This window comes from Oryza sativa, chromosome 5 (assembly GCF_034140825.1).
Source record: "Oryza sativa Japonica Group chromosome 5, ASM3414082v1".
NCBI lineage: Eukaryota > Viridiplantae > Streptophyta > Magnoliopsida > Poales > Poaceae > Oryza > Oryza sativa.
The window spans coordinates 22,784,037-22,807,823 of record NC_089039.1 but is presented as its reverse complement, the minus strand read 5'-3'; the positions used below and the strand labels follow the sequence as shown (position 1 = coordinate 22,807,823).

General features: G+C 41.5%; 2 protein-coding genes across 5 annotated transcripts; one reads left to right on the top strand and one right to left on the bottom strand.

Moving 5' to 3' along the window:
- The first annotated feature begins 14,989 nt into the window (after window positions 1–14,989).
- LOC4339025 (uncharacterized) lies at window positions 14,990–16,220 on the top strand. Its single transcript, XM_015783306.3, has 3 exons — window positions 14,990–15,231; window positions 15,346–15,451; window positions 15,734–16,220. Exons 1-3 carry the CDS (start codon window positions 15,193–15,195, stop codon window positions 15,895–15,897), a joined length of 309 nt encoding a protein of 102 aa, XP_015638792.1. The 5' UTR covers window positions 14,990–15,192; the 3' UTR covers window positions 15,898–16,220.
- Window positions 16,221–19,397: 3,177 nt separating this feature from the next.
- On the bottom strand, window positions 19,398–23,787 carry LOC4339024 (metal tolerance protein 6). 4 transcript variants are annotated; one of them, XM_026025329.2, is made up of 6 exons: window positions 23,111–23,787; window positions 21,858–21,991; window positions 21,173–21,418; window positions 20,853–20,933; window positions 20,210–20,443; window positions 19,398–19,970 (listed from the first exon to the last, which is right to left on the bottom strand). In XM_026025329.2, exons 1-5 carry the CDS (start codon window positions 23,325–23,327, stop codon window positions 20,240–20,242), a joined length of 882 nt encoding a protein of 293 aa, XP_025881114.1. In that variant the 5' UTR covers window positions 23,328–23,787; the 3' UTR covers window positions 19,398–19,970; window positions 20,210–20,239. The 4 variants fall into 4 exon arrangements, with proteins under 4 accessions (XP_025881114.1, XP_066167164.1, XP_025881113.1 ...); XM_066311067.1 differs by having other exon boundaries at window positions 21,876–21,991; window positions 23,111–23,783; XM_026025328.2 differs by lacking the exon at window positions 20,210–20,443 and having other exon boundaries at window positions 23,111–23,780.

Here is a 23,787-nt window from a genome sequence, read left to right as displayed (position 1 = left end):
AAATCGCTTTGCCTCCCCGTGGGCCGGCTGCTGGTTGCGTGGGCTAGTTTCCACGCTCGGTTTACCAATCGCGCGCATCGCGACCGAGCCAGCAGCCGCGCCCGGTGGCGGCGGACGAAACAGAGGGAGAAGCGGCCGCCGAACCTGCCGCCGCGCGCGGAGGCCGGGATTGAGAGAGAAAATCGACGAGGGATCAAGCCGGGGGAGGGGGAGGCGGCGCGCACGATGAGATCAATGTGGTTTTTGGTTTTGGCCCGGCCGCACCCGCGCGCGCTGCTCGTCTCGAGTCTCGACCTCTCCTCGCGCGATCGATCGGTTGGCCCCGCCCGGTGCAGGCAAAACTGTTTCTGTCTCAGGCTCTCAGCGTATGAACTGCCAGCGCTGGCACGCACGGAGATTACACCTACGTGGTTTGAATATGCGTGCTTAACTTCGCGTGTTAATTAGTATTTTCTATCATTCAGCTTATGGTTGCGTTTAAAGTGGGACGCAGGAAGTACTGAGCAAATGATACTTTGTCCGTGTAAAGCCAAGATGGGACAGTGCCGCGCACCATCCCGCCCCCATCCAAGAGACGGTCACGTTATTCACGTCACGTAGAATTGGATGGATTCCACCGGCCGCGCCGCCACCGTCCCCCCGACCCCCGTACGCGGGACGCGGCTGGGGGATTCTAATGGGCGATCGATCGCCCGGAGACGGGGGTAGCGATCGATCCCCTTCCCCCTCCCTCCCGGGGGAGGCTAATGGGCGATTGATCGCCAGGGCGATGTAACATACTCAAATTTTAAACTAAAATTTGACTGCATCATGCTGGCTTTTGATTAAATTAGTGTGTTTTAAAAATCTATTTGATTCTTAAATTGGTTCAAGTATTACTTCCTTAGAGCCCTATTAATTTACTCTAATTATTCCCTTTACTCCAAACCTTAGTGAATTGAGCAAATTCTCTCAAATTTCAAACTATAGATTATTTTCTTAGTTTATCTTAATATTAATGAGGATTTGCTATACTTCAAACCCTAGTGAAACCCTTCCAAATTCATAGTTTAAATTCAAATCTTTTCTAGGGAAATATTTAAAATTCTTGAATTTCACTGTTCATTGCCTTCAAGGTGTTCGGCAGAATGCCTAGCCCAACGAACACAGCCCAATCCCTATCCAATCTTGCACAAAGTCTAGAATTGATCCTAGGGGACCACATCCCACTCAAATACCGTGGATCTCTTTGCTACTTCCTCCCCTTTATGCGCGCTCTCTGGCGTCCGACTTCGCCGCACGCCGAGCCGCCGCGCGTCGGTCTCGGGATCGATCGCGCGTGCTCGATCGCCTTGGCGCGCCGCTAGCCGTTCGACGCCCTCAGACCATCATCGCCGCACCAATCTTGACAACGACAAAGCCGGGACGACGACCGCCGCAAGAAATCGCCGCTCGACGCCGTGCGCGCTCGTCCAAAGCCGCCGCCGAATGCGATTTTGCTTCTACCCGAGGTGAATTGCGCCAATTCTTGCCGCGCGGTTGGATTGAAGATAGACGGTGGTATCCCCTCTCACAATTCAAACCATTCACCCCCGAGTCAGCCATTTTCACCCTCGCCGCCGCCGCGCGTCGTGCCCGGATTGGCGCCAACACATCGCCAGCCGAATTCGCATGCAGTCAAGCCAATCCTTCGCCGGTAAGTATTCAAACGTGGCCTCCCGCCACTCAAATTGATCTTGGCCGCCCTCTCACAGCCTCTGCCGCCCCAACCCTATCCAAAGATTGAGCTCATCCATGGCAATGACGGTGTCCGAGCTCATCCACTCCTTCTAGCCCTATAAATAGGACCCCAATCCCTTCCTTGTCCATCATCGATCATCAACAACCATAACCCCACAACCCCGAAGCTCTGCCTCACCAATCCATCTCATCAACCACCATCGCCCGTCGGTTGAACACCTTGTGCGCGATCGACTCCACACCTCTCCATCTATCCTCCGCCCTAAATACCCCTTAGAACACTTTATATCAACTATGTTCTAGTATATTAGACCCTAACCGAAGCCCTGCGTCGAGTTTTACCTCGCCGCACCAAGCCGAGCACCGCCGCCCCCGCGCTGCTCTGTTCTTCGCCGCCGAGGAGTTTTTCCGGCCGCAATCCTTCATCTCGGCATATCTCGGTGAGTTCTTCCATTTTAACCATCTACATACCCCCTAGATTCCATTTTAGCAATCACTTTGCACTATCATGTCGCCCTCTGGGCTGCCGACGTGAGCACGGCCGCCGCCTATGGAGGCGCTCGTCGGCAACTACCCTCCGCGCCTTGCCAAAGGTTGGCAAGCTGCTGGAATCCATCTAGATACATCGTAGATACTTTAGGAGCCCTCCCCTAGCCATGTCTAACTCGTACCATCACAATCGCCTTTACGGCCTAACCGTGCCACCGCCGCCCTAGCCGCCAACCCATCCACAATTCAAATTAATCCCTCCGCCGCCGCTCGCCGTCGCCGGAGAACCCTAGCTCCCTCCCCTCTTTGGTTGCAACCACTTTCCCCCTCTATCGCCGCCACAATCGCCAACCCTAGCGCCGCCGGCCCGATTTGGGGAAACGGCCGGAGGTAGAAGAAGAGAAGAGAGAGAGACTGACAGGTGGGACCCGCGCACAGTAGCATTTCACTTTTATTTGATTTTTAAACTTTAGAAACCCATATCTTTTAAAATATAGATCCAATTCCAGTGAAACTTGGACCAATATTCTTCTAAAATCATTCTCTATCTTTTGAGCCCCTTTTTGCTATTTTTGCATTTTATTTTATTTTCTCTATTTTTTATATTTTTGGATTTTATTTGAATTCCTTTTGAATTTGAATTTTATATATGTCTAACCCTAGGTCTTGAGGATTCTTCTGACTCAATAGATAATATCAATCAATCTCAGGACATCGAGCAAGGCAAGTTACCATATACCTTTTGATCATTTAAGCCTATATTTTATAAATTATTTATTTATAGCTTTCTATTCAATATTCTATTTTCTATGCATAAATCAATCATAGAAACCCAAACAATTTAGTATTGCTTATTTTGCTTACAATCTGGTTAAAATACCTCATACTTAGATTGGGACAGTACGTAAGATTTGGTTGATTCCCGGGTGGCTAGTACTGTCGGTGACATGGGACCGGGAGTATCATGACTAGAGGCTTGGGCAGCCGCGGTCACCCACGTGGCCTGACCCCCTCGGGGGGGTTGGGCCCGAGGGAGACGTGCCCACCCCCTCCTCTGTCTCCCCGAGGGGTCGGGCCGCTCCTGTTTCGGCCCCGAGGGCTGGGGCGCCCCGACCCCCTGTGGTATTGGCGCCACGTGTGTGGGTTAGGTGGGCACAGCGGCGCTCACCAAACCACATTTATTGCGGAATGGACAAGCGCGCCACGCCGCATTTAATGCAGCACGGCGCACGCATATCCGGTCCGTGATCGGTCGCAGTGTGTGACCGGTCACAGACCGGTCAGATCGCGGGTTAGGTGGCAGCAGGCGGCCTGTCACACGCCTCGCCCCGTCCTGTCGGAATGATGAGAGCCTCTTGGCACTCGTCCCTAGCTGGAGCCGGCGTGGTAACTCCTGGAGTTAGCACGTCAGTCCCGGCTCGATTCATGCCAGGCTTCATCGCAACCATTGCAAGGAAGTCACTGTATGAAGAAGGGCAGATGTGCGGCATGCTAAACTGACGCGTGGTGGAAAAGAATGACCGGTCTGTGACTGGACTGACGCTGGTCACGTCATCGGCAGACAACCGTGCTCCCACGTTGCATCTGCTTCCGGCGGAGTGGAGGTAGGTATGACCCATCCCATCGGAGGGTCATTCAGACAGCGGCCATTGCAGATCTCCTCCCATTAATGAAGAAATGACAGGGTGATCCCCTGTGTCCGACGAGTGACGACGCTGGGCATCACTCAAGGACAAGCGGTGATTTAGCTTCCAGGCGGAGGCGCGAGTCTAAGATTTGGTCAAGATAGGGTGGGTCCCCACCCAAAAGAAGAGTAGGTAGAAGTAGTGCATGTGGTATCCCCTTGAGATATAAAAGGAGGACCTTGCCCACCTAAAAAAGGGAGGAGGAGATTGAGAGAAAAAAAAGAACCAGAAGAGAAGGAAAAAGAGGGGTTCTAGAGCTTGAACTCTCTTGCTCTCCATTTGCTCTGTAACTCCTTCATACACAGATCCACCAGAACACAGGAGTAGGGTATTACGCTTCTCAGCGGCCCGAACCTGTATACATCGCCCGTGTCTTGTGCATTTGCTCTCTCGCGAACGTTCCACAGATCGAGGGTGAAGAACCTCACTCAGCGCCCCCGGCCGAACCGGCAAAGGGGGACCTACGCGGTCTCCCGGTGAGGAGCCCCACGCTCCGTCAAGTACTGTCTCAATCGATATAGTTATTACCAGGTACTTATGTCGAACGAACGGGTACGACCGCAGTTTCTAGAACGGGGACAGACCTAGCTATTATGTTAATTAGCAATATGGCATCTCTGTATAGTGGTTCTTATTTTTAAATCCTCGCGCAGGAGGCAACTATAGCCGCGAAGGGCAACTTTAACCATTACCATGTACAGGTAAATGGTTTGTGATACTCGAGTATAAACTATATGGTATATTTCTAAACCCTGATCGAGATGACGTGGTGTCATACGATCAGTTCCCCCTTAAATACCTCGGGAACGCCAGAACTCCTCTTGCTGCTGTTAACAATACATTCAGAGCATATGAGGATATAAGTTCATGGAACAGGTGCCACAATTGTTAATGACTTAATACTGGGCCATGACTAAAGCCGATGATTATCAGCAAGTCCTGGACTACGGGTAAAACGTACATCTGCTGCAGTAGAATATCTTTGAAACTATTCGAATAGCCGTACTCATGGAATTGAGTATCGGGACTCATATGGTACCCTGGTTAGAAATCTAAAGTCTATACGTTTTATAAATTCTTTCTATAACTTTTCCAGATTGTTTATTACTGCTTTTTGCAAAGAACCCTACTATGTATTAATGCATAACATATTTCCATGATAACTTGCTGAGTATTGCGAATACTCATCCTTGCTCTTATAACCCCTTTTTCAGATTTGGGTCAAGGAGGACCCCTATGACTATTAATACGATGACCCCGATAACTTAGAGAATCCCTTAAGGTTATACCTCCCTAGTCAGAATGTATAGAAACTTCCGCTGTGTATTAATTAGTTAGGCGAGTACGTATTATTGTAAAACCCTTAGTATTGTAAAACTTTAACATATGCAATGAAGAACCAGTTATATTGTATGTATCAATATTTACTGATCCAGGGATTGATACATTAATTCGGATGCAAGTTTTTAGTTTCAGACTCCGACAGGCAATCGCCCAGCGATCGGTTGGCCCCGCCTCCCCCTATACTCCTCCCTCTTCTCCCCCTTCCTCCTCCCCTTCTTCTCTTTCTACTACAGTATACCACACAATTTTTTTAAAAAAAACAAAAGTTAAAAAAATTTATGTATAGAAATACTATATATAAAAAAAATTGAATTCAAATTCAAATTTGAATCGAGTATGTAAACTTTTGACTTATAAACTTTAGGTCTATAAACTTTAAGTGTATAAACTTTAGATGTATAGAAATACTATATATAGAAAATATTTGAATTCAAATTCAAATTTGAATCGGACATAATTCAAATTTAAATTTGAATCGGGTATGTAAACTTTTGACTTATAAACTTTGGATCTATAAACTAAACTTTAGGTGTATAAACTTTAGATGTATAGAAATACTATATATAGAAAATATTTGAATTCAAATTCAAATTTGAATCAGATATAATTAAAATTCAAATTTGAAACGGGTATATAAACTTTTGACTTATAAACTTTAGATCTATAAACTTTAGGTCTATAAACTTTAGATGTATAGAAATACTATATATAAAAAATATTTAAATTCAAATTCAAATTTGAACCGGATATATAAACTTTTGACTTATAAACTTTTGGTCTAAACTTTAGATGTGTAAACTTGAGGTGTATAAACTTGAGGTGTATAAATTTACTATAATAGGAAAGTAATGCGGTGCCACAAAAGGAAACCAGGTGGAGGGATGGAGGGAGGGAGGGGGGAGGGGATCGATCGCTGATCCATCCCCAGGGCGATCGATCGCCAAACCGGATTTCCGCTCCCTCCACCGTTCCACCTGGTTTCCTTTTTTTTGGCACCGCATTACTTTTTTATTTTAGTAAATTTATACACCTAAAGTTTATACACCTCAAGTTTACACATCTAAAGTTTAGAGACCAAAAGTTTATAAGTCAAAAGTTTATATATCCGATTCAAATTTGAATTTGAATTCAAATATTTATATATATATATATATATATATATATATAGTATTTCTATACATCTAAAGTTTATAGACCTCAAGTTTATAGACCTAAAGTTTGTAAGTCAAAAGTTTACATACCCGTTTTAAATTTGAATTTGAATTATATCCGATTCAAATTTGAATTTGAATTCAAATATTTTCTATATATGGTATTTCTATACATCTAAAGTTTTACACCTAAAATTTATAGACCCAAAGTTTATAAGTCAAATGTTTACATACCCGATTCAAATTTGAATAATTCAAATATTTTCCATATATAGTATTTCTATACATCTAAAAGTTTATACACCTAAAGTTTATACAGACCCAAAGTTTATAAGTCAAAAGTTTACACACCCGATTCAAATTTGAATTTGAATTCAAATTGTATATATATAGTATTTCTATACATAAATTTTTCTAACTTTTTGTTTTTTAAAAAAAATTTGTGTGGTGTAATGTAATAGGAAGAGAAGAATGGAAGGAGGAAGGAGGGAGAGGAGGGAGTAGTGTATCGTATAGGGGAGGAGGCGGGCGGGCGATCGCTGAGCGGACGGGAGAGCGATCACCCGCCCATTAGCATTCTCGGACGCCGCTCTCAAAGCGGCAGAGCACCACGGCTGCGCTGCGCCAATCGGTTCGCGTCGCGTTCCCCCGCCCCGGCCTCTCCTCGTGGGCTGGCTGGCTGGCTGGTTGTGGGCTCAGCTCCACGCCTTCGTTTCCTGGCCTGTGGCAGCACGAATATTTTGGCCCGTACACCCGCACGAATCGCACTCGCGGGCGAGCAGCGCGGCGAGAAAACACGCGGACGTAACCCGCGAAACCGGTGGGAGAGCGAGGGTCGCGCGTCGCGCGGCGCGGGGATCGCGAGCGAAACCGAGCGAGACGGGGCGGGGAGGCAAAAGCCGGCGCGATCCTATGGTTTGGGGCATGTGGATCAGTGGATGCATGGCCGCGCGCTGTGCTCCTGTCCTCGATCGCGGGATTGTTTCGCCCCCCGGCCGCCCGGCGCAATTCTTCGTATCCGTTTCAGTTTTTCTTTTTCTCTCTCTCTCGGCCTGTGAACTGCCATCGCTGGCATCAAGCCCGGGCTCGCGTTCATGCAGCAAGGGCAGTTGCAAGGACAAATCTTTTATATAACCATTTAAATCACATGAACTAGGTGGTATGGCACCTATAGATGTAGAAAATATTTTTCTCAGTTGCAACACTTGAAGTCAGGCAGGTATATTCGTTTGCATTTTGACTTGACAATAATACGTTAGGCTCTTTAGTAGTACTACTACTTAGCGGCAGTTTGGAAGTTCTTTCATACTCCTTTTTATTTTTTGTGAGGAAGAGAAAGCTTTATTGATTACTCAACAACTTGTTGAGATTCACGGTTCAATAGCTCCATAATACAAGCAGGGGCATCCATACGCTAAACAGAACAATGTTTGGTTCGTAAGGCCAAATTAGCTAAAGCGTGAGCTACACCGTTGCTTTCTCTTCTAATCTTCTCCAGGCGAAAATCCGGCAAGACTTGCAGGGACGACTTAATACTGTAGAGGATATGGCACAGCTTGGACCGGTCAATTTCTCTGGCCTTGAGGCACGCGATCACATTAGCGCAGTCAGCTTCAAGGATTATCGGCTGTCTGATCCAGTCTACCGATAAACTCACCCTCTCCCGACAGGCTATGACTTCAGCTTCTTCTGCCGAGTCGCAGTTCCGGATGGTTTTCCAGGCCGTGAGCAGAACTTCTCCCCGATGGTTTCATACTCCTATTAAAAAAAAGAACTCTAATCGTCATAACTTCTCTAGTTATATTAGTGGATAAGTAGGAGGGAGATATTGAAAGGATAAAATTTATTGATTTGCGACCCGATATAGATAAGAATATAAAAGTTGATTTATTTTTGGATAAAGTTTAAACTCTATTACTTTCTGGAAGACACCGTGATGATTGCTTTATTTTTTTTAGGTTGAATGGAGAGAAAAACTCATAGAAAAGACAAAAATGGCCCTTGGGCACCATCATCATTAACTGATCGGGAGCGAGGAGAAAATTTGGGAACTGACATCTACATCTACAGGGAAGTAAGTGTAGGCAAAACTTTAGAGGGAGAGAAGAAAAATTAGGAAAGCTATAATTGACATGTTGTTATCTAAAGGGTATTTTTATCTTTTTATGTGCTTCTCTCTCTATTTAACCTGTAAATAGTAACATAATCACCACAGTAGTATCCTCGGACAGTGGCGGGGCCAGAAGTTTAACCTTGTGGGGTCGAATACCGTTGCTTCATATTTTAGTGGGTCATTTTCATAAATTCTAGTGAGTTTACATTATTGGTTAAAATTTGAGAAAAAAAAGTCAATTACGTTAGATATTAAAATATTGGAGGTAAGAGTAGGAGTATATTGTTATTGGTGGTTCACGTCACAATTGTTAATTTGTTTGATGATTAGCAGACCATGTGCAAACGATGGCTGATATTTATTGGGGGAAATTGCAGTAATGCTAGCAATTAATTAAACTGTCCCAGTCCAAATATGGCACAAAGCTAGGCATGCGCCGATTGCGCTAGCTCTGAAGTGAACACTTCGTTGCAATGTGTTTATATGAAGCGCAGTGGCCGGCTGGCCGGCCGGCCGTGCATGCGTGGGTATGTTTCAGTGTCACTGTGAGCCTTTTTGGAGCTACAGCTATAGCAAGCTTTTTTGTTCTATCAGGTGAGATTCTAAATGCCGGTCTCGATCTTCCAGAGATCGAAACAGACAAACAAACCGGTACTGTAAGAAAAATAATTGGCACGCGCACAGAAAATGTATAGAGAAGTCGGCATAGATCCAATTCCGTCGTTGCTGCTGTAAAAGTGAGATTGCAACCTCTTTCTCTGATCATCACTAATTTCATTGGATCATCGTCTAAAAATTAATTAACTAATCCCGCCGTCTCCATCATCATAGAACAAGATCATTTTCGGTCCCTCCAATTTATCTCAAAATAAATTTATTTTAAAACAATTATTGCATTAGAATTTGTATAAAAATATAGAATAAATACATTAGGAGTGGATAAAGAGAGAAATAATTTTATCAGGATTTGATAAAGCATGAGTACTCTAGTATTTTCGGTTTTATATTGATAGTAAAAAGGTTAAACTTATTTATTTTATAACGAAGGGTAGGAGTAGTAATTATGTTAGCTAAGTAAAACGATCGAGGACGCGTAGATGCAGCCAAAAGAGCAGCAGGTACGACGTACGCTAGCTGCAGTGTCTGTGCACCATCAAGCATGTGGTTTCGTCGTTGCTACTAGCTGTGCTGTGACATTGCTGTCCTCATGTTAGCAGCTTTGTCTGCAGCTGGCGCCGTGCTCGATAGATCGATCGTTCGATCCCTAGGATCCAGAAACAAAAATTTGGGGACTCAACGTACCAATTACATCGACATAAACATATAATCTCAATATTAAACTATGCTAAAATATTATTATAAGACCTTTAGCACCTCATATTTTATTAACTATGATGAAAAAATTGAAGAAGCCATGTGCATTGTCATAAGACGTCGAGATCGGCAACTTGTGATCCACAGCGCATTTGGTCGCCGCGCATCATCCTCTGAGATGGATACGCAAGGATCAGGTACATCAGCTAGCACACATACAGGTAGGTAGAGAGGAAATTAATGGATTAAATTAAACGAATATCATGTAACATGATTTATAGATTGGGTTGTAGTATAGTGGTTGTGGTGTGCTGAGTAGCACCTCCCAAGATATTGAGTTCAAACTTTCACATGAGTGAATTTTAGATTGGGATATTTAAGGCGCGAAGTTCCTATTTGAAAAGGCTATGAATTTCAAATTGGGTTGTTTGATGAGCTAAGTTACTATTTAAAAAGGATGCATATATCTGATTTAATGTAGAGGTCGGGTAAAATAATACACTTCTCTATAAAAAAAAAGTATAACATGATTTACGAAGGAACTAGGTGCCGTATTGGAAAAAAAAACAGTCAAATCATTTTTATACTACAAATTAATTACCTATATTTACATTGTAAATAAATTATAAATCTCTTAATTCATATTATATATAAAAACACGATTAAAAGTAATTGATTAACTACTTGAAAAGAGAAGACAAGCAAGATAGAAACCGATCGAAATTAAATAAAAAAAATGTGATGTCATATTTTTAGCAAAACCGATTTCCAGAGTTGGTGAGAAATCCATTTGGGCTACCTATTGCTAAATCCGTTACATGTCTTTTTTTATTTGTGGGTTCCTGTCAGTATGACTGTTGCATGATGCTAATGCTGAAGTTACTTGTCTCCCCAGAATGTTGGATAGTTTTGTTTTGTGTTTCCTGTCCCTCCCTGTGCATTTCATTTTCATATCAGAAACAAAATGGTGAGATATATATTCTTCTTGGTTGGTGAGATATATATTCTTCTTGGTTAGCAGGTTAGGTCTAAATCAGACATTATTAGTATGGTATTCATAGAGATTTATGTTTCGATCCAAGTCGTCCAACAGGTACACTGGTTCAGACCTGCCAAGCTATATACAGTGATTTGGGAAAATTGCAGTACACAGAGAGTCTTGTTTTCCTCTTGGAGATAGCTTTATTGCACCACAAAAGGAGTAAAATTATTTGATCTAATTGATCATATCTATTATCTTACCGCGTCAGGAGAAAAAAAAAGACACATGCCATTTAATCGTGATGCGTCTAGATTATAATAGAGTGAAGTGCACGAGCGGTCCCTAAACTTGTGTGGATGTGTCATCTAGATCCCTAAACTCTCAAAATACATTTTCAGATCCTTGAACTTGTTTTGGGGTGTCATACCGGTCCAAACGAGCTCCAACCCCTTCCATGCGCTGATGTGGCATACCACGATAGTTCATACGTGTTAGTTGGACCCACGTGTCACTCACATAGAAAAAAATATAATTAGAAAAATATATTTTCTCCTCTCTACCTTAAAATTTTTATCTTTTTTTCTGTCTACCTAAGAGGAGAAAATATGGTTTTTAATTTTATTTTTTATATATGCTTGACATGTGGATTTCACTGACACGTAGGCGTCACCGTGGCATTGCCACGTCAGCACATCGAGTGGGTTAGAACCTGTTTGGACCTATATAACACACATGGCAAGTTCAGGGACCTAAAAATATATTTTAGGAGTTCAGAGACCTAGATGACATACCGGTACAAGTTTAGGGACCGCCCATGTACTTCACTCATTATAATATTATTATAATGGTGTATATTGATCGATATAGCTAAATATATATATTTATTACATGCGTTTATAAAAAAAATAATTGTACATCAGATTAATTCAATATTGGGAAGCCAATCGTGGGTGACGAAAGATTCTCCAGCAGCAGCGCCAGCGATCGATGGGTGGTACATTTGTCCCGTACGACGTTACTGCCACTAGCTGGTCAGTCATTTGCTCGATCACCCTATGCAATTTAGACGGCCAATTAGCTCGCGCCACGTCACATGATCGAGCACGTCAGGGAGCTGCTTCTCGGATGCGATGAAGTGAAGCGTGGATTACTTTTCTTGCTTTGCTTTGGACAGTACTACCAGCAATCACCCAGGCCTTGCTGGATGCCTGGATCAGCTCTCTTCTAACTAATTCTAACCATGCAAATTCACAGCTGCACATTCTTTCACACGTTTCCATCGATATCGATCCTTTAGAAACAATTAACACGTTTTCATCACCCATTTCGGGCGATATTTCTTTCTTCTTTATCGAAGAGGAGTAGAGCTAGTCCGTGTGCTTGCTACTTTAAACAGGGCTGATCAGTTTGCTGTTGTCACGATGCGTTAATTTTACTGTGATTTTTTTTAGAGTTGCTGTGGAATTTTATTTTACGTTTTAGCTAAGATTAATTGTTATATTTTATTTGTGGGATATGTAAATTATGTTATCTAAATGTCACATCTCCCTAGTTTTTATATAATTTTCTCCGAAGTAATAATATTATATTAGAACTTAGATTGAAAGGAAATTTATTTGCCAAACGCTAAAGCGTCTGGCACTTGTACAAAACGAAATGCTACACTGTAGAGTTACCACACCCATTTTAGTTCCTCCGTCTTTTATTTTATTGGTGTGGTATTCCAACTTTGATTTTTAATTTTTGATGTGTAAATATATAAAAAATTTTATCTTTACATGATTTTACAAGACATTTAAGTATTTAACACGAAAAAATCCACATACTGAACGAACATACATACGCGTTTCTATCTGGACATCCACTGTCGCCCAAATTCTTTTGGTTTTTTCTGAACATCCACTATCTTCAAATTCTTTTACTATCGACCTCGGTGCATTTATAGCGTTTGTATCCATTGGGGTGCGCAATCTTACGGGAGCTAGCCCAATTGCTCAACAATGACATGCATGCATGCATCACAAGAGAACCAGGCGTAAATTAATTTATGCTCTCTCTCCATTTCAAAATAATTAATATGCAACCTTGAAATAAAATTAGTCTATATGTAACTTCTCCAACTACTTCTTCATCTTATTTAACTTCCTGACCAAATTTCTTATATCACCTATAATCACAACCATTTTATTGCTTCATCATTAATTGCTCGTTACATTATGAGTCACAACCAAAATTTAAACTTTAAAGTTAATTTAAGATTTTTTTTAATTATAGTTTATTTTTCAGTATTACCTTTTAAATAATTAAGATCCTAGGTATAAAAATTTTACTTGTAAACTATTTTTTGATATTTCGTGTATTTTTATATGGCTTATCAGTTGTAAAGGGAACGATGAGAGGCTTTAATTTACTCAATCAATTTTCCTAATCACCTGTAAAACCCTAAAAATGATGATATTTTGGGACGAGCTTACAAAAACTGCAGTCTGCTTCCTGGTCCGGTACGTTGTTGTACGTTATTGCTGCCTCCTTCGATTCAACGGTCGTGATCGGCTGATCGCTCGATCAACGGTTTACGTTGTATACTCGTCGCGTGACTTGCGTGGGCCTGATACGCCTTTGGGCCCGCGTGCTTAATTTCGGACAGAACGCGGGTTGGCTAGATTTTGGTCAGATGGGCCACCACGCGATTTCATGAGAGATGATCTTTGGTCACTGTGCAGTGGGCCATGCTATCTACATTTGAGGGGATAGTTTGGCCGTTTGGGTTCTTATGTGGAGGGGGCATATGTGGCATAGTTGCTGTGCTATAGTCCTAAAAAAGTGCGATCAATCGCTATTTACCTCATAGTCACTTGCCTTGAGCCCTTAGCTCTTGACAGCTTGACTGTTACTTCCTCCTTTCCAGATTATAAAATCGTTTAACTTTTTTAAGTTAAATTTTTAAGTTTGTAGTAGAATATGCTAATATTTTCAATACAACATAAATATATTATTAAAATATATATTTAATGTTAAATTTAATGAAACTGATTTGACATAGAAGATGTTGCTAATTTTTTCTATAAACTTGGTTAAACAAAATAAACTTTGACTAAAAAAAGTCAAGCACTTATAATATGAAACGGAGGGAATAGTATATACTCTAAGAGTAAGCTCTGTATAGTAGTAAAGCTTTGTGTTTGAGCCGGCCGTTTAAAGGTGATATGATCGTGTGTGCGCAATCCATGAAGTGATGATGCATAAGAATAACGTTACGAACGTAACCTGGTGGGCGGTGGCTGAATAAATACTATTGTACATAAATTTGGATCAATACATTATTAAACCTTTCAAATATGCTTTTTAATTGGAGAGGGTGTGTTCGATGCGCATCTCAATTCTAGATCTCTCAAGACTCACTAATAAATACTATATAGGAGTATATAAATATATATATTAAATACAACTCTAGACTAATTTTCATAGTAATACGAACGGTCTTAATTAATTACTAACTAATATATGTTGCCTCTCCTTTCGAATAACCTCATGTCTACACATAGTAAGCCTTTAGCTAGCTAGACTTTAGCTACTATTAGCATCTTTTGTGGCTTGTTAGCGGCTAATATGTTCAGATGACTATATACATCTTTCGATATAGCTAGAGGGCAAAAATATTGCATCTATTACTTAGGAACAATTACAAAAATAACATATATGGCTTTTCAGACACATATGCATGATCAGTGGCGGAGCCACTACTTGACAGGTCGAGCGGCCACCGGGTAGAGATGTTCGATCTTCATCGATCAAACCAGACTCAACGGCGTACGTCGCTGGCTCCGCCACAGCATGATTATGACTGAGGTTAATTAAATAAAAGAGAAGCAAGTAGCAATGAGACTACCACTCACGAACGTCCAACAAGTAGCAACGACTACTCATCAACGTCTCCAAGTAGCTAGGGACGATCGAGTAGCAACGATACGCCAAAATGGCCCAAAGCTAGCTAGCAAAGCCGCCCAAGCTAAAGCTAGTGCACGCTCCAGCCACAGAAAAAGCAAGGCCGCTGCTGCTGAGACTGAGAGCGAGGCGCGGGCCCGGAAAAATCTCCGCGGCCACCTCTCCGCCAATGGGGCGGCGGCGCCCACGTGACATGCCTCCACGTCCCCCTCCTCCCCCACCACCTCCCCTATTTCTATCTCCTCTCTTCTTCTTCTTCTTCTTCCCCCATAGTTTAGATAGATAAGTAAGCAGTGAGCTACCTAGCTAGCTAGCTAACAGTGAGCTGAATCAGCAGCGGCTCCTGTCTCCTGGAGCTTGCTGATCCAGTAGTCCAGTACTACTCTGCCATTAGCTAAGCTAGCTGGAGCTTAATTAGTGGTGATCTCTGTCTCTCTCAAGCTAGGCGCCATGGGAGACTCATCATCCTCAGCTTCGTACATCAGAATGGTATATATACTTATATGCTAGTATGAGTTTCTTCTGGGTTGTGTGTGTTAGCTGGGTGTGCATCAAATGAGAGGTGTTTACAATTAAGCTGCCATTGTTAATTAATTACTGCAGGTTCACCACCTGATAGAGAAGTGCATTTGCTTCAACCTGAACAAGGAGGAGTGCATGGAGGCCCTGGAGAAGCATGCCAACATCAACCCTGTCGTCACTTCCACAGGTATACTTAATTACTTACCCACTTCTCTTCAAGAACATATATATATCTCCATGTGCAGTGCTACCTATAGACTCTAGCTAGTTTCTCTCCCAAATTATATATATACACACGTATGCGCATTCTCTTCGCAAGCTAGTGGTTGCACCTTATTATATATGCATATATATCATTTCATGTGAGCATATATTTTAATCTTTGTATGGCTATGTATCTTATGACAGAAGCCGGAGATGTAATCCATTTGCATTATCTAAAAATATATTTTGATCTTTGTGGCGGCAGTATGGAAGGAGCTGGAGAAGGAGAACAAGGAGTTCTTCGAGACCTACAACAAGGACAGGGCGGAGCGCAACATCGAGGCGGAGACGATGCAGCGGATCCAGAAGATGCTCTCCGACGCCGCGGCATCCAAGGGCTCCGACGACGACGACGACGACGAGAGCTAGCTCTAGCTAAGCTATAGCTATAGCTAGAGTTCATGACTAGCTCTTCACATGAGCTCTCTAGCTAGCTAGCTTGCTTGTTTGATTTGGCTCCATCCCATTGAGAGCTCTTTTTCAATCCTCGTATTAATATAAATGTGCCGTAAGCATGCATCATATATAGATTAGCTAGCCAGCTAGCTGCCACAAAATTAAATCATGAACATGTAGTTGTGTGTAGTATGTTATTAGCACAAGAAATCATGTACTAGGTGTCATGTACTGTTTAGTATATATGTGCATCTTATGTATGCAAACATGAATGCATGCGTGGAATATTCAGGATATGGAAGATTGTCTTCATGCACCTTGCGATCTACAGGTGCAGCTGATGCACTGTCGTTGCTAATCCCTTTGTGACACGTGGCATGGTGACGTGTACCTAACCGATCAGACAGACACTCAGGACCCCATGGCTCGCTAGCTAGTTGCCACTCTACCTCTTACACTGTACTCTGTCGTCATGATTGTGGACAAATGGGACGATAATTCTCTCCAAAAAAATAGAAAAACATATATAGGGAAACAAATACTTCCTCCGTCCCAAAAAAAAAAGACAAACACTGGTTTCTGTGCCCAACGTTTGACCGTCCGTCTTATTTAAAAAAATTATGAAAAAAAATTAAAAAGACAAGTCACGTATAAAATATTAATCATGTTTTATCATCCAACAACAATAAAAATACGAATTATGAAAAAATTTCATATAAGACGGACAGTCAAAGTTGGACAAAAAACCCAGGGTTTACTTTTTTTTGACAGAGGGAGTAGGTAGCAAAATGTTTAAATTAATTACGATATACGCAGTTATAAATGCAGGAGAGTCTTTTAACCCTCCATGCCGATGTCCCCTCATTTCTCCACGGCATTAAAATAATTAAAAGTTCTTTTAGAAAAAAAAATATAACAGCATGCATGTATCATTAATGTGAGATATATAACTCCACAACACATATGCAATCTAAATTCGACCTATAGAATTAAGTTTTAGAAAAATAACAAATATGATTGCGAACAATACGAGTGTACTCCATTCCAAAAGTATAAGCATTTATTTATATTTTTTAAAAGATATACAAATACATTTTGGTAAACGTGCAGATGCTTATATTTTGTTTGGAGTAATAATTTGTTTTTGTTTTTTTCAACGTGCATATATAGGTTAATTTAAACTTGTTTATTTGTGGAGTGAAATATCACATATCGATATATATTATTAAATTTTGTGAAAAAAAATTATAAATATTTAAATAGCATTGCAATAAATGGTAGGACATCCCTAAAAGAGGGGAAAAAACATCTCCCAGCTGCATCCCATTATGCCCCGGTGATGTGTGTTTTATTAGAACTTAGATCATTCCCAACCCAAGACACAAGACATAGTTTTCATAAACTCCACATCATCAAGAAACTAATACTAGACACTACTCTTCCAATGTAAACACCACTATTCCATACTTAAATTTAATGCTACTTAGCTCACATGATGTCTTGGATATTGTGTAGAAACCATGTCTTATACAAGACATGGTTTCCTTCTCTTTCCTCATTTATTCACTTGTCATATCATTTTTCATCCTAGGTAGCAGCTTATTTAATACTCCATCTACTTTTGATAGTCATATTTCCAAATCTGAAAAATTTATTTTTGATAGTCATATTTCAATTCAACAACCTATTCTCTTAATGACTTTCTCGGATTTAATGCGTGACTCTTCATTCTTCCGCATAAGATTGGCTGCATGGGTATCGAGAAATGTAAATATTAATGAATCGCTTGTTTACGAGGAATAACTGGTACTCCTTCCATCTACTTTTGATATTCATATTTCCAAATCTGAAAATTTTATTTTTGATAGGCATATTTCAATCCAATAACCTGTCCTCTTAATGATTTTTTCGGATTTAATGCATGACTCTCCATTCTTCTACACAAGATTGGTTAAATGGGCATCGAAAAATGTAAATATTAATGAATCGCTTGTTTACGAGGAATAACTAGTAGCATGTTTAAATGGATGATAAGTATAATTACTTATCCTTGGTCTGTGTACCAAGATGAAATATGACTATCAAAAGTAGATGGAGGGAGTACTCCACATGTTTAAATGGATGATAAGTAGAATTACTTATCATTGGTCTGTGTGTCAGGATGAAATATAACTATCAAAAGTAAATGGAGGGAGTATTATGGACAACATCCTAGTTATTGAGTTGGGAATGACCTTAGAGATGTCATCAAACATCAATTAATTTATCGCTGACACCTGTCTCTTATATAAGGCTGAGTTTGAATAAACTTTTCATTTTGGCTACTCTCTCATTTTCTGTAAGTATGCTAAATGGTACTCTCTCCGTTTCAGAATATAAGGAGTTTTAGAGTTGGACACAGTTATTAAGAAAGTAGGTATAAGTGAATGGTGGAGGGTTGTGATTGGATGAGTAGTGGGGGTAGGTGTAAAAAGTAAATGGTGGAGGGTTGTGATTGGTTAAGAAGAGAATGTTGGGGAAGAAGTTGTTATATTTTGGGACAAATCTTGAGGGCTAAAGTTGTTATATTTTGGAACGGAGGGAGTACGTTTTTTTAGAAAGAAATATGTAGATTATTTTTAGAAATCAAATAAATTTATTTTAAAGTTTATAATACTTCTAGTTAATACTCCTACTTAATTAATCATATGTCCCTTTCTCGTTTCTCGTGAGCTGGCGTCGTCGTTGTCCTGTAGCCGTTTCACGGGAGTACGTACGGGACGCGTGCGCGCGCCACCACGCGGAGGTAAGGCAGGGGAGGGGAGGGGAGGGGAGGGGAGGGGGAGCCGATCCGGCGTCGAGCGCTGATCCCATGAAGGTGACGCGTCCGTCGCAGGTAGAGGTAGGCCGGGGCCGGACGACGGCCGTCTCGCTCGAGCTACAGTGAGAATGCGAAACCAATAGACGGAGGGCAGCGGGCACTAGCAGTGTAGTCTCCGGGAGAGGGGCCCCGGATTCTAGACTAGCTTTCTCCAACACAACGTGTGTCGCACTCGGTCTGGTGACGGCGAGACCACTGAGCTTTTCTGGGAGAGGAGCGCTCAAACCTTTTCTGTGATGAGTAGATTGGCAGACAGCACAGTGCAAGAAATTAACAAAACGAACGCCTCCGTCAACGGTGTGAGTCTCTGGACTGCTTTTCAGGAATTAAAGTGGGATATGGTGCAAACTGCAAAGCATGATTTGCTTTGCACTTGTTATCAAGGCCTGTACATATACTGAAGATCTCGGTCGATCAGGCACCATCAATCACCGCACATACACTGAAGATCTCATCTCATCAATCATTTGATTCAAACATTGCCAATGCCACCCATCCAGTCATCCCCTACACGCCCACAGGCACAGATATGATTCCCAGCCACAAAACAAAAAAAAAAAAAAAAAAAAAAAAAAAAAAAACAATGTGTCGAAGCATTTTGGCTCATCTCACCTCATCGCATCAATCATTTGATTCAAACATTGCCAATGCCACCCATCCAGTCATCCCCTACACGCCCACAGGCACAGATATGATTCCTAGCCACACCCAAAAAAAAAAAAAACAACGCATCTGAAATAAGCAATGTGTCGAAGCATGTTGGCTACTCCCAGATTTGTGAAACTGAGATGGCTTCAATAATTTCAACTTGGGTTCTCTGAAGTTCGGACTGCTATAATGTATCATGGGATCGAGCATGCTCAGGCTGGTGGGTGAACTCGTAGTCGAGATGGACAAAAGCCCGCTCAATCTCGGGCAAGCTCTCCAGCTTCTCTTGCGGAGCCTCGCCGATATCATGCGCTTCCTGCAAGGGCATGTCACATGGCAGAACAATATCCACCTCAACAAAGTAGTGGGAGCCGAATGTATATGCTCGCACTGTGTCGATGTGCCTGACAGCCTTGTGATGGTTCCAGCACAGGTAGGTAAGCTTCTGAAGGTACTCTGGTGAAGCCGATTGGCCAACCAAGGAGTGGACGTTTTCTAGCACCGTCATTGACCATGTTCTGATTGTGTAGATCGCCAGCTGCAAAGAAGGAAAGATAATAAAAACCTATTCAAGTTCAAGTTATTGTCGAATGTGAGAAGATTTATCACTAGTGCATCATTCAGTTCCATAGCCAAAATAGTTGTCTTACCCGATTAAATTCGTGACATACTCAAATTCTATAGTGTATCTCACAATTCTAGGAAATGATAGTTCTTTCAGTGAAATTCTAATAAACAAGGAATTATACAGAGCAAGTACTACTTTAGTATACTTACTATAATAGCCCCAACTGGGTCAATACAGCCTTAAACATAATTAGCTAGAAGTGCTGCCACAAGCCCAATGACATAGGTGATGACATCGAAAAAGTGATCATGTGCATAAGCCTTTACAATTTCATTGGTGAATGAACGGCAATATACAACCAGTAGGAGCTTCACCGATGTAACAGAAAGCATGATATCCACAACCCACTTCTCCTGCTCTTTTGTCAAGCGGAAAGTATCCCCCTGGAGCACAAGATAATCAATAGCTACCTGATTAATCTGATCATTATGTTACTGTCCTAATTTTTATTACGGTGTGCTTAACAGTTAGTTAAGTTTAAGTGCAAGATTGTCAACGATACGAAATGGAGTACTCACACATATTAACTATCATAAGTGTACCAAACAGGCATGTACAAAATTGAAAACGGACAAGTTGGCCTTTTTTTTAGAAAATCTTCCCCCATTAAAGGGACGTGAAAATGACTTTTTTTCAAAAGCACATGGAACATGAGGCATTCTGATAATATCTGCTAGAAGGTTTAGATTGAATAGAGAAGTGAAAAACCAACTACGCTAATCAATATGAATCAAATAATTGTATTGAAAAAAGCAGTCAAAGAATGGTAAGAAGAGAAAAGAAAAGACTTACATCATAAAACAATGAGCGTGTAGATTCTAGGATAATTTGAAGGCCAAGCGTTGCCATAACAGAAGCAAAAACAAGTATTCCCTGGCAAACGGATTGTGTCAGAGTTCGTTAATAAGAGGAATACTGATCAAGAAACATAACGATTTATACAGTTTATGTCTCTCTTATCTCTTAAACAACGTATAAATGGATACTACAGCAAATCAGAGTTCAACAAAAATGATTGACTTATTCTAGTAATAGAAAAATTCAAGAAATAAAAGCATAGAACATGCAGGGCAAATTATGCCTAATTGGCAGTTATTGGTGTGGAAACTCACCAAAGGTTGCATGCGTCTTTTACCAATTGGGTACCTGTATGGATTTGATGTTTTCTTTGAAAAGGCAGTAAACCACAAGATAAAACCTGATAACAAGTCAAGTAGAGAATCCAAAGTGGAGGCAATTATAGCTAGAGAACCACTCCTTATTGAGGCATAAACTTTTGCAGCAAAAAGAACCATGTTTGCTATATTAGATAACCGGATGGCTAATGCCTCACTTCTGGCAACTTTTTCACATTCTTCCTGCACAGATAGGATCAAATTAAGGTAGAAAACAGTATAGATGCATCTTTCAACATTTTATCTGCAAAATGAAGTTTTTTTTCTTTTAATGTTAGGCCCTGTTTAGTTCCCAAAACAAAAATGTTCACGCTGTCACATCGAATGTTTGGACACATGCATGGAGTATTAAATGTAGGAAAAAAAAACAATTACACAGATGGCGTGTAAATTGAGAGACGAATCTTTTAAGCCTAATTGTGCCATGATTTGACAATATGGTGCTACAGTAAACATTTGCTAATGACGGATTAATTAGTCTTAATAAATTCGTCTCGCAGTTTCCTAGCGGAATCTGTAATTTGTTTTGTTATTAGACTATGTTTAATACTTCAAATGTATGTCCGTATATTCGATGTGACAACCCAACACAAAAATTTTCCCGAACTAAACAAGGCCTTACTAGAGCAAGAATGTAGACCTTGGACATTCCAGGAAGAAAACCACGATCTGTGAGTGTATCCATTTCATTAAAACCTTCCAACAATTCCGACTGTTGCTGGTAATATTCTGCAACATCATCTCCAGGGCTTTGAACTGTAAATAGAAGTATATAACAAAAGAAGAATACTAAGTTATCTGATTATGATGAGTGCAATGCCACACAATGAGACCAGTGCGAAGTTGGAAATAGACTCAACAGTCAACTTAGTTAAACTTGTTTTGTACATGACCTTTTTATCCTGATAATAATTTTCAAACACCAAAGAAATGACTTCCACCATCTGTATTAAACATTCTTGTCTACATCTGCAGAATGAGAACTTTGGACTTAGAGCTAAAACTTATATCTCTGTTTGAAAACCAGTGTTTTCTTCCATAAAACATACAGACCTGAAATATCCAGATTCCTGAGCACTGAAATATAGAGGAAAGAATCAGTAAATTGGTGCTAGAAATTACCATGTTACATAGCTGTAAGGTAGAAATTGCAAACAACAGAAACCAAAGGCTTGACACATGCAGCTTAAAGACAAAATATCAAAGCAGGAAGTAAAAAATAGTCAACTCAACAGTCCATAAACAACCCTTCAGTAAATTTTACCAGCATCAAAAGGGTACAACAATTTCTTAAGAAAACAGGTCTCAGGATGTGTACGCTTTCCGCCTTTCAATATAATATCTTCAGCTTAATAATTAATATCATAATTCAATTAGTAACTCATGGCAGAGTAATAAAATCTATCACCACTATCAAACATAATATTGGTTTCAAATATTATTAACACAATACAATCATAAATACAAATTATCATATAATGTGAACGTACAACGAAACCTATAAATCGATCACCATCGTTACAGAACAGACATGGCACAAAACTGTTGAGTAACAGCAAATTACGGTATCCAATCAACTACTACTAAACAAAAGGGACATCAGTGGATGAAACACACTGATCAGTAATACCAACTATCGCTGCTGCAAGTTCTCCACTCCCCATTCTCCAGTACACGTTCACTATACATCACCTGACCCAATCGCCGTCACTGAAGAGGATAAGACGCTGACATCTGAATTCTCTAACTAAAACAGCTAAAACACAAGTCCAGATCAAAAACAATCCTACAACTAAAACGAATAGCACCCAAACACAAACGATACGAAAGTTCCAGAGAACCACCAATCACGAGAGACAGTTAGAGAGGTAGTACCTAGCCCTCCGAGGCGGTCATGGAAGCGGCGCGGCGGCTTCTCCTGGTGCGCCTCCGGGCGGCGGAGGCCGTCGAAGTTGAGCCGCCACGGGCGGTCCCCCGCGCACGTGCCGCCCCCGCCGCAGCCGCCGTCTCCCTCCACGGCGTTGGGGAGCAGCTCCTCTCCCTCCCCGCTACCTCTTCCCGTTCCAGCAGCCACCCCCGCCGCGGCAGCCATTGCCTCCCCCTCGTAGAAACCCTAGGGCGGGACGAAGAAACGGACACGCCTCCCGTCTCGGCTCCTCTCGTCTTCCTCCTCCTCCGCCTCCGCCTCCGCCGTCGGCCGTCGCCGCCGCCGCCGCGAGGAGGGAGGGAGAAAAAGGCGCGGTATTGTTGGTATAGCGGTGGTGACGTGGGGTGCTCTTAGGCAGACACGTGGAGGGCTGAGATTCAAGGCGGGTTTTAGTTCCTGCGGCCAAGGGGAAACGCGCGGCATGGAGGCACACGAAAATCAAAGAGAAAATCTGTGTACCCTGAAAGTTTATCTAATGTCTTCTGTATCTCTGAATTTTGCTCAATCTCTTACATACCCCTGAATTTTAGTTTGGATCCCTTCCATACCCTTTCCACTAGTTGACCGTTAAATCCTTATGAAAAAGTCAATTTTGCCCTTGGTATAAAGAAGCATATAAATTAAT